Below are 10718 nucleotides of genomic sequence, written 5' to 3' on the forward strand. Positions count from 1 at the left end.
TTCACGCTGTCATTTCAAACTCACCGGAAGTGCACGTCATTATTTTCACCATTTGCGTTCTTGTTTGTCATTGGTCGAAACAGCAAGTGAGAAAAACTTCGCGTTGCTATGGTTACAACGCGTGTATTCTTATGGACGTCGGCCATCATGAAAAAGACCTGTTGCAGTTGCAACCGCGTGGCGCTAGTTTCAGTCAATTTGAATTCAAATTTTGAGCAAAATTAATACAAACTTCAATTGCTTATAAAATCTGTAAAAATTAACGTAAAACATCGTGTAAGACATCAAATTATAGCAAATTTTACATTGAATAACCTGATATTAATTTATACACCGCGAATAATTTATTTTTTCAAGTAATTTCAAAAATAATTAAATAATCATTACGCCTTGTTTTATTTCTATAAACAATTATTTACAGTTACATACAATTGAGCAAAGCATCTATAACTGTTTCTAATAAACTTAATATTCATTATTTAAAGCTTTTATAGCTGTTATAAGCTGTTATTATCAAATAAAAAGTTTAATTCATTATTTTCGGCTTTAACGTCAACAATTCCGGATCAATTGTAATTGGTTCTTGATTTGCATCGTTAATTAAACCTATTCGATCGTTAAAATCTTCCCCAAGCAGTATACTATCCATATTAATACCATTTACAGCTGGTAACTGCAAAGAATTCGTAATCCTGTCTGCAATCAATACAGTTTCATTAAGAATGCCATCATCAGAGTCCAAAGAAAGATGCATTGTGTTTGAGGGTTGAAAAGGGTTCAACATTGGCCATTCCAATCCCAAACTGAAGAGATTTGAAGATGAGTGAGCCACATCGTTGTGAATTTGCATCAGGGGGCTTTCTAAAGGTGTTGAACAAATAGAAACTGCAAGAAAACAAAATATTTAAGTGTATTATAAAGTTTTAAACGAGTTTACTTGTTTGATTTGTTTTGGGAATGTTTTTCTCTTGTTTCCGCCATTTTGCGCGCCGATTTTGGAACCAAACCTGCACTCTAGCCTCAGTCAGATCAATTCGCAACGCTAACTCTTCTCTAAAGAACACATCCGGGTAATGTGTCTTCTGAAAAGCCCTTTCTAGTTCTTCAAGTTGATAATTTGAGAACGTAGTACTAAAACCACACAATAAACAACTAAAAATAACGTTTTAATTGATTTACATACCGATATCGTCGTTGTTTTCGCTTCCCCGATGCCCCGCGACATGTTTCCAGCTCACTTCCGGCCGCGCCATTGTTGTTACCACTGTTACCACCACCATACTCCTCCGCAATGTTCTCGAGGAAATCTAACGAGTTATGGATTGGATTCGCATTAATTTAATAATAAATAATTGCATTTAGCGTCCTCCCACCCTCAGCCAGACGCTCGCCAGACTTAATTCTAAATCTAATTAACCTACGCCATTCACTAACCGTACTTCTGCGCTTCCGGTTCACTCGCTGCGTCCGAATGAAGTAATTCCCACCCGTTTAACTGTGGATGGTCTTCCGGTTTGAGATCCATCTTGAAAACTCGTGAAAAACACTGAAATATCTTCGCAAACTCGTCTCGGGAGTGGATTCCGGAATAAAATGTGCAGGACGACGTGGTACTTCAAGTTCGGAAGCCGGAAAAGCGCGCCGAGTAAAGATTTCCACACACGTTCAACCCCTAACCCTCAGGTTTAGTTACCTCGATTCGTTTTTATGGTTTCTTGTGTAAAATACATTTTTACTCGGTACAACGCACAAAACATAAAATTATATCGTAATACATGATTTCTTTATGAGAATAGTTTATTTTATATAAATTAATATGTAATAATATATATACAAGTCTTTGGAAGTGTTTTTGTAAACATTTTTGTACATTTAGAGAATAAGTTAATGTAATAAGTGGATTTAAGTAGGTTTATGTTGGTTATTGGTGTTTCGCATGTGTTTAATAGTCGTAATCGTCATCTTCGTCGCGGTCCAGCAGACCGAAGCCACCATCATCATCGCCGTAGTCACTGTATTCGGGATCGACTCCTGGTGGGACGAATGCACCGTTGAGAGCGCCAGATATCTGCTCGCCCAAGCCGAAACGCGATGCAATGCCATAGATTAATCGCATTACTGCTAATCTGAGAATGTTTAAATGTTAATTGTAGTTGTACATTAAAAATATTGCATAAAAGATTAATTTTTATAGGCGAAACTATGTAAAATGTTATATTTATGAGTTTTGACAGAAATTTGTTTATAAAATTTGAACTAAACTATGAATTTATACAAAACTTTGGAAATGTATTTGTAATTAGTATAACTATTAGCTGATGAAGAAAAAAGTAAATTATCTTTATTAGTTTATTAGTTATTTTGGTATAAAATTGATAAAAATATTCAATTTTATGTGAATAATTTTTATCTTGTTTTTTGTTATATTTTTATTTATAATTTCTATACCACTTGGTAGATTTACATAAAATTAGACAAAATTGTTTAAAATGAAATTGTTAATAATATGTTGAAAGAATATTGTTAAAATTGTTAATACTTTTTGTTTTATCTTTACCCAAAGTTAAACTTAAATTTCAAAAAGTTAAATGTTCGGATATTTATGCAATATGTTGGAAATTTAGCCATAATTTCTGTAACACTCAGTATATTAGTGTTAAATTATAATTAACTATTCTGTAGTAAATTATTAACAAGATGTTAAAAGAAAAAATGGATTATCTTATATAGTTTGCCTGTTATTTGCATTTAAAATTTCCTATTTTCAAAAAACCTAAAGTTTTGGATCAAATATCACTTTTTTTCAATAATTTTATTTATAACAAATAAGTACGTAGTAGATTTACTAAAAATATAGTTTAATAATATAGAATAATAAACAATACCTTATAAAATCAACAGCATTAGTCTCTTTCTGCCTCAAAATCATCTTATTCGACGCATTTTTACCAAACTTTTTGTTCTTCTTGCGTTTCGCATCGCTGTACGTAATCAAAACAATGACTAACAATAAAATAAACAATTTGAACATCGGTGAACGACACACGAACATTTCTTAACACTTTAACGTCAAATTTAGCACCAGAAACCAACGTTAACCCAGCGTTATGTCTTGTTGCGCAAAGTTTTGTTGTTGAATGTTTGAATGTTGAATGAAGAATACCCCTGGTGAGACATCGCACACCGAATATCAATAAGCGTTGAATGTTGATGTACAGTTAGCGAACAAACAGTATACATTTGCGTGCTGCGTTGTATGCGTGGTGTGCAAAGTCTTCATTCTGCACCTCCACGTCCTCTCCACGAAAAAGGCGCGCGAGAAGTAGGTCTCGTCCGAATTAATCGTCTGGCCCGCATACGAACACGTCGCCGAGAGTGGTTCAAGTTCAGGTTCAGGTTCGCATTCAAAGTACTCAAAATTAATGAGTGCATATTCAATAAGGTATTAATATAGGGACGAAAATGGTGAGCGAAAGAAAGTTGATAAGAAAAAAGTTTGGTACAAATTTAAGATAATTTTGAAAGCTAATAACTCTGAAAGTAATACAGATAATTTAATTTTTTAAATTTCATATGATAGATAAATTATTTGAGTAAATATTGACTAATTTTTATAATATTTTGTAAATTGTAACAATAATTATAGTAAAAATTGTAACAAAAGTCATTTTTGTGTCGTTTTTTGTTTTTTGAAAAAGTTTAAATTTTAAAAGCTTATAATTTAAAAACTATAAAAGATAATTTACTTTTTCTTTTGGTATCTTATAAATACATATATTAACAATATTTGTGCTAATTTTGGTAGATATTGACCCAATATTTTGTTAATTACAGCAAAAATACTAATTAAATGCAAATTAAGAGTAAAACATAACAATATATAAAGTTATCCAACATTTAAACAACGTATAACTCATGAACCAAACTAAATAATTTTATTATTATTTCAGCAAACTATAAAGGCATTATTTATAATTGTACTCACCTAATTTCATGATAATATACTAAGTGCTTTAATAATTAAAGCAAAAAGTTTAGTGCAAATCATATTTTTGAAAATATTTAGTTTTGTCAATTTTAATTGTTAATAACTAAGAAACTAACAACAATAACACAATTTTCTTTACATAACATAATAAACCAATAATTCTAGAGTATATTAGTTTAATTTGGTTAAATTCCACCGAGCGATTCAGTAATAATCTCCAAAAATATAAAAAAAGTCAATTTAAGTTTTGACCGCATTACTAACAGTTCTTCTTTTGACATTTTGACACTGTTTCTCTGCAAAAATCGCAAAATAATCACACGTATATTACTTATTATGAAATAATTAAGCACACAGTTCTGTAGGCAATGAAACGGCATATAAAATTAACGAAAAACCGCAAATAAGCGAAGCAACAGGAGAAGAAACAGCAGAAAACAATGTATGCAAAAACGTCTTCAAAACTCGATTATGGTCTTGCTAACGGTGCATCCGCGCATGTAAGAACGCACAACAATATGATACTTTCATTACCATCACCATTACATTACCATCACGTGTATTACAATACTCATTACCATTGTGACGGTTCTGACGGCTCAGTTTTTACACTCGACTTCTTATTTCCGAGTTTATTGCAACTGTTTTGCTGCGATGCGCTTTTTTCTCGGCGTTTTTCTTTGTGCGTCATAGACGTGGATCTATTTACATCATGTGTAAAACTGTACTTTAAAATTACTATTTTTATCTGGACAAAACGCAAAGAATTCCTTCCAGTTTTACAGAAACTTAGATTATATAATTTTCTTCGTCTTTGTTTTTAGTTTTTTTATGATAATTCGTGAACCACTTGGTGTATCTGTATCAAATTTAGATTGTGTATTCTTATATAAATTATGTATATATTTATGAAAAAAGATATTAAGTATTGGTTATTTATACAAATTTATTAACAATTAACTTAGTAGTTTTACAAAAACGCATTTTATTTTCATTTTTTATGATAATTATTGAACCACCTGGTAGATTTACGTAAAATTTATAAAATTATATTCTTAATTAGTTATTTAATCATGTAATAAAAGAAAACTGCAGTTATCTTAATTAGTTTTTATTTTATTTAGCAATGAAATTGACAAAAATAAAGAAATCTGAAAAAGTTTTTCCAATTTACTTCTTGTATAATTTTGACTGTAATTAACGGAATTTTTGATTATTAATCATCAAATCGAGTCAAATAAAAGCAAAATTAAATTATTTATTCATTTCATCAAAGAAAATCATTTTATCCATCTTACTTTTTAAGTTATTACATCTTAAAGTTATATTTCACTGAAATTTAACAATTTTTCAATTTAATTGTATTTTAACCTGTAATTAACAAACCACTTACTAAAATATTATAAACCTATACTATATTAATCGCAAATAAATTCCTTATCAAATGCTGGTACGAAAATATAAATATCTCTCACAGTTTAAAAGATATTCACATTTAAAATTACCTAAAATAATATTTTATAATTTTTGTTAAACTGACATTAAAAAACAAATTTATAACCATCATAAACTTATTTTTCTCGCCACAACTAATAAAAACTTTACATCATTCACTGATAACTCTCTGATTTGACTTGAATCACCATCGTAACTGACTTTGACTTAACCTAATCTTTATTAATCTTTATTACTCAACGTTGACCTGTTTCACCCGATCATCTCAACTTCATCAATTTAATTCCATTACTATCGATTACATATTAAATTCAGTCAGTTACGGCACTTACTTCTAAGTCTAAACTTTAAAATGTTGAGGAATTTACATCGAATTATCTTGAGTAAAGGAAATTGTGTTCGGAAGAATGTGCGACAATGCAGTTCGGCGACAAAAACGTCTTTATTCGACTTTCATGTGCAGAAAGGCGGTAAAATGGTGAATTTTGGAGGGTTTATGTTACCTGTACAATATGCAGATCAATCTATTAGTAATTCACATGTTTTCACAAGAGAAAACGCATCTTTGTTTGATGTTTCACATATGTTACAAACGGAAATTCAAGGTAAGAAAACTTATTTTGTTTTTGTATTTTGAGGGTTATAAATTAAAATATCTTAACGAAATTCATACAGTTTATAGGTAATTAATTAAACTATCGTTTTAAACTTGATGGGTTACCTTATAATAATTAGTTTAAAAGATATTAGGATTTAAAGTTGATGTTACATTTTTTTGATAAAAGTGTTATTTTTTAAATAATTAATAATAAATAGTAAATATCGTTATATTTAAATGAAATTATTTGTAGTTATAAACAATTATATAAACTTTTATATTCCGTCTAAATTTTTCAAAAATATTAAATAATTTCAGAGATATTAATGTTTAAAGTAGACTTAAATTTTTATTTCTTAAAAAATTTTGAAATAATTAAAATTGATTTTATCACTAGTAATTAATAATATTTTATAACTATATTAACAACAATTACTAACAAATAACCATATTTTTATAATTTATTTGAATTTTAAGATCCAACAATAACTTTTCAAGTTATCCACCCCTAAACTTCACATAAAAATTTTTAGGTAAAGCAAGTTGTGAATTCATGGAAACACTCGTAACAGCGAGTGTAAAAAACCTCCCTATTGGCTCAGCAACCCTCACAATCTTTACTGATGAAAATGGCGGCATTCTCGATGATCTAATCATCACAAAAGTAGCTGAAGATCACTTGTTTGTCGTTTCGAACGCGGGAAGAAAAGAACACGACATGGGACACATGAAACAAGGCCAACTTGCATTCGAAAAGAAAACAAGAGAAAAGATTAATATACGATTCTATGATCCTGCTGAACGAGCGCTATTAGCATTGCAAGGACCTAAAGCTGCAGCGGCATTACAGAAGTTGACAGATGTTAACCTCAAAAGTTTGTATTTCATGGAATCTGTTGTTGGACCGGTTGCAGGCATCAAAGGGTGCAGGATATCCAGGTGTGGGTATACAGGAGAGGATGGATTTGAGATTTCTATTCCTGCTATTAAGAGTGCGTATATAGCTGAGGAAATGTTGAGGAATGAAGAGGTTAAGTTGGCTGGATTGGGCGCAAGGGATTCGCTAAGGTAAAGTTGAAAAGGAAGAAATTTATGTTAAGTTTACATGCGAATAATTTCATTACCACAAAAGATATGATAACAAGTTATATGTCATATGATAGATAATTTAATTGTCTATCGTTTGATATATATTTTGTTGTTGTGTAATAACTATTTTTGTTTTTATTTTTAAATTTATGAAAAAAAGATTTTTGTTAGAAACTTTCATTTTATAATAAAAACACAATAACTGCAATAGTAAACAAAATATCTTAATTATTCAATATGAATTTGGAAGATAATTTAATTGTTTATAAAATGTCGTTTAAATAAAGAAAATACAATAAGTAGTTTCTGCGCAATTTAGTTTTGAAAATAGGTAATTTATAAGACAAATTTAATTTTCGTTAAAATTTTATTCTTTAAGTTTCAGAACGCATAACTTTTTTGATAAACAATATATTTAGAAAATTTAAAATACACATTAAGGATAATTTAATTCTCTATCACGTGATATTTAAATAGTAAAAATAGACTAATTAGTATAAACATAAAATTAAATCAAAAAATTTTTAATTTTTGTATGAATAATTTAAAAAATTTTATTTTGATTGTTTATAACGCCATCTACAAAACAAATATTTAAAATGTCTGTCATGAATTCCAAAGTACATTTAAATAGCTTTAATTTGATATATAAATATCTCTTCTATCATAATTATTCCAGCCGCAAAATTTATTTTTCTCAAAATTTTCAATACTTTTTTTTTTAGATTGGAAGCAGGTTTATGTCTCTACGGAAGTGACATGTCCACAAAAACCACCCCGGTGGAAGCAGCCCTAACCTGGCTAGTAGACAAACAACGTCGTGAAGCTGCTGACTTTCCAGGTGCAAAACAAATCCTGCATCAAATCAAAGAAAAATCAGAGATTAAACGCGTCGGACTAATTTCCAAAGAAGGCCCACCAGCGCGTCATGACGCCATTATTGTCTCATCCTATGGCAAAGATATCGGCACAGTAACATCCGGTTGCCCAGCGCCATCTTTAGGCAAAAACATCGCAATGGGTTATGTTCCGACGGAAATATCCAAGGCTGGAACTCAAGTTCAGCTGAAAATACGCGGAAAACTGTATGCAGCCGAAGTGGCAAAGATGCCATTTGTACCAGCACATTATTACAGAAAGAAATAAACCAATTATTAATTAATTACCGCTTTAATTACTTTTAAAACAGAAAAAAATTGATTTTTTGGTTATTTTTGTATAGTAACGCCATCTGGTGTCATCTACAACAAGTATTTGTAATAGAATAGTTGATAATATAGGTAGTGATGTATAAAATTACAGAAACCTGTAATATTTCCCCCCTGGAGGCGGCGTAGCGCGGCAGTAACCACCATGCGTGCGGTGCGCCGGCGCCGCGCGGCAGTCTGACGTCAGGCGCGAGAGGCGCCCCGCACATCAATACGTCGCCGAGGCGTACCGCCACCGAGACCGCTGCTGCCGCCGCCGCCGCCGCCGCCAAGGATTCTCGCCGAGAGCGTCGCCGAACAGTGCAGTGCAGTGCGTGTACATACCCCACCGTCAAGGAGCGGCGAAACTGCGGCGTGCGTGTGCACCACCTCTGCCTCCAGACGCTGCCCCCAGGTCAAGTGATAACAGTGATAACAACGCGAAATGTAAGCTCACACACGAACAAAACACAAATACATCGCATTCATCGTATTGTGAAAGACTATCATCTTTAGACGCAAATTGCGCCGCCCCCATAAGCACTACCCATTTGAGTCATACATTAAATTGTAGGGAATTTCATACTCTATGAGTCAACGTATTGATTATTTAATTTAAATTAATAACAACAGCGTAATTCATGAAAATGTAACAAAAAACATTTTTAATTAAATTTTTACTTTAACTTATAATAACGCCGCCTCCAATAATATAAACTATACATGTTATACATTAAATTGTAGGTAATTTAACCAGCTACAAAACAGCGTTTAAATAATTGAAATATCTTGATTATTTTATGAGTAAATTAGAAAAAACTAAAACAATACAAAACTATTTTTAAATTTTAAGGGGATTGATTGGGAATAATTAAAATTTGAAGGCGGTTGATTTGGGGGGTTGTCAGTTTTGGAACATTCTCATGCTTGGCGCGGCTTGTGCGACGACTTGAGTGCGGCGCGCGAGCGGCCGAGTATGGAAAATCGATTTTTATTTAGCCGCCCCGCATGCCGCCGCCCCCGCCGCCTCCACACGACTGTTGCGTCGGCGCGATCGTGAACTACATTTCGTGCTTCCGTACCTATTCCAATATATACTGGAATCCAGTGGAATTGTTTTCATAAAAATCAAATTTAAACGAAAATTCATTGAAAAAATTAATTGTTTAAACAATTAACAACAATATAATCATATTTTACTTTGTTTTTAATAAAATGTATGCGTTTTTAATTGTTTTTTAGTGTTTTTAAGCGTTTTTGAAGGTTTTTTGTGTTTTTTTAATGCAAAAATGCAATTTGTTGATAGAAATATTAATTGTTTATGTTGTAAATGTTAATATTTTGTATTATTGACGTTGTGCGATCGTTGAACACATGTTTAGCGTGTGAATTATAAAGGAGAGTCGCAGCAATCGATAATCGTGTGAAATTTCCGTGTTCGTCCTTTGGACGTCCTTAAACGTGACGAATCTTGCCGCCACACGCGTCCGAGTAAGCTAAACACTGCCGCAGGGCTTTGTTTATAAGATTACGTTGAGAAAATAATCTATATTTAACTTGTAACATTTTTAAACTGCGTTTTAATGAGAAAAAACGTTTATTAAGATTTCATTTTTTGATATTTTTATTTTACGACGCAATAACTCTTGATGTTATTGTTGGAATTTGTTTATATTTATATAGGATGAAAGATAATTTAATTGGTAAATAGTTGTGTTAGTTTTTGGTTATGTGAGGTTGGGTTTGTAGGAGTTATTTGGGTTGCAGTGATTGTTTGATGGAAAGTAAATTGTGGAATTTTTACAAAATTGTTTATAACTTTTAAACAAAAAGAGCTAGAAGCGTGATTGTTGTTTGTACATATAGATAATAATATGTTTTATTATGTTGTTTATTAATATCAACAATATATTGTTTATTTGATCTTTTATTTTGTTTTTTTGTAAAATTTTTTAAGAAATTTTGTGTTTTTTTGCATTAAAACGTGAAATAAGCGACAAATTATAAACAAAAATTGAAAAACTAACCTCAAACCAGATAGAGAATAATATTTAGATTATATAAATATTTTTCAAATTTTTTGGGCGGCTGATACGCCGCTAGCGCGTCTTTAAATATGTCATTTTCAATATTTTGATTTTTATGCAATATTTTTACCCAAATATTAATCATTTTCTTTCTGAATTTCTCTAAGGGCTGCACCAGGAGCACCAGAAAATTTGGGCCCCCCGGAGCCACAAACCGGCCCCGATGGCGAGATCATCGGGGGGCCGCGCACCCCGCAGCAGATTGCCGCCCAGCGCCGGCTGCAACAAACGCAAGCGCAGGTCGACGAGGTCGTGGACATCATGAAGACCAACGTCGAGAAGGTGCTGGAGCGTGATCAGAAGCTCTCCGAGTT

The 10718-nt window shown here is 31.8% G+C and overlaps 3 protein-coding genes across 3 annotated transcripts; 1 reads left to right on the plus strand and 2 right to left on the minus strand.

Moving 5' to 3' along the window:
* Window positions 1–377: 377 nt before the first annotated feature.
* On the minus strand, window positions 378–1596 carry LOC135800549 (paired box protein Pax-6-like). The gene is made up of 4 exons (XM_065313812.1): window positions 1435–1596; window positions 1184–1307; window positions 938–1131; window positions 378–885 (listed from the first exon to the last, which is right to left on the minus strand). Exons 1-4 carry the CDS (start codon window positions 1523–1525, stop codon window positions 527–529), a joined length of 768 nt encoding a protein of 255 aa, XP_065169884.1. The 5' UTR covers window positions 1526–1596; the 3' UTR covers window positions 378–526.
* A 237-nt stretch (window positions 1597–1833) lies between these two features.
* On the minus strand, window positions 1834–3087 carry LOC135800583 (uncharacterized). The gene is made up of 2 exons (XM_065313855.1): window positions 2886–3087; window positions 1834–2126 (listed from the first exon to the last, which is right to left on the minus strand). Exons 1-2 carry the CDS (start codon window positions 3050–3052, stop codon window positions 1943–1945), a joined length of 351 nt encoding a protein of 116 aa, XP_065169927.1. The 5' UTR covers window positions 3053–3087; the 3' UTR covers window positions 1834–1942.
* Window positions 3088–5713: 2626 nt separating this feature from the next.
* LOC135803221 (aminomethyltransferase, mitochondrial-like) lies at window positions 5714–8292 on the plus strand. The gene is made up of 3 exons (XM_065316804.1): window positions 5714–6048; window positions 6575–7109; window positions 7856–8292. Exons 1-3 carry the CDS (start codon window positions 5796–5798, stop codon window positions 8274–8276), a joined length of 1209 nt encoding a protein of 402 aa, XP_065172876.1. The 5' UTR covers window positions 5714–5795; the 3' UTR covers window positions 8277–8292.
* The last annotated feature ends 2426 nt before the right edge of the window (window positions 8293–10718 follow it).

Source organism: Atheta coriaria, unplaced genomic scaffold (assembly GCF_025399875.1).
Source record: "Atheta coriaria isolate IRGN ID8LTWV9N9 unplaced genomic scaffold, Caltech_Dcor_3.1 hic_scaffold_2_pilon, whole genome shotgun sequence".
Lineage (NCBI taxonomy): Eukaryota > Metazoa > Arthropoda > Insecta > Coleoptera > Staphylinidae > Dalotia > Dalotia coriaria.

Excerpts from the sequence above, each read along its gene's own strand:
- LOC135800549 (XM_065313812.1), bottom strand. The coding sequence starts at position 1,525 with ATGGATCTCAAACCGGAAGACCATCCACAGTTAAACGGGTGGGAATTA. Across the intron at positions 1,308-1,434 it reads ACCGGAAGCGCAGAAGTACG|ATTTCCTCGAGAACATTGCG; the intron begins GTTAGTGAATGG and ends ATAACTCGTTAG. Across the intron at positions 1,132-1,183 it reads CGAAAACAACGACGATATCG|TACTACGTTCTCAAATTATC; the intron begins GTATGTAAATCA and ends GTGTGGTTTTAG.
- LOC135800583 (XM_065313855.1), bottom strand. The coding sequence starts at position 3,052 with ATGTTCGTGTGTCGTTCACCGATGTTCAAATTGTTTATTTTATTGTTA. Across the intron at positions 2,127-2,885 it reads AATGCTGTTGATTTTATAAG|ATTAGCAGTAATGCGATTAA; the intron begins GTATTGTTTATT and ends AAACATTCTCAG.
- LOC135803221 (XM_065316804.1), top strand. The coding sequence starts at position 5,796 with ATGTTGAGGAATTTACATCGAATTATCTTGAGTAAAGGAAATTGTGTT. Across the intron at positions 6,049-6,574 it reads GTTACAAACGGAAATTCAAG|GTAAAGCAAGTTGTGAATTC; the intron begins GTAAGAAAACTT and ends AAAAATTTTTAG. Across the intron at positions 7,110-7,855 it reads GGCGCAAGGGATTCGCTAAG|ATTGGAAGCAGGTTTATGTC; the intron begins GTAAAGTTGAAA and ends TTTTTTTTTTAG.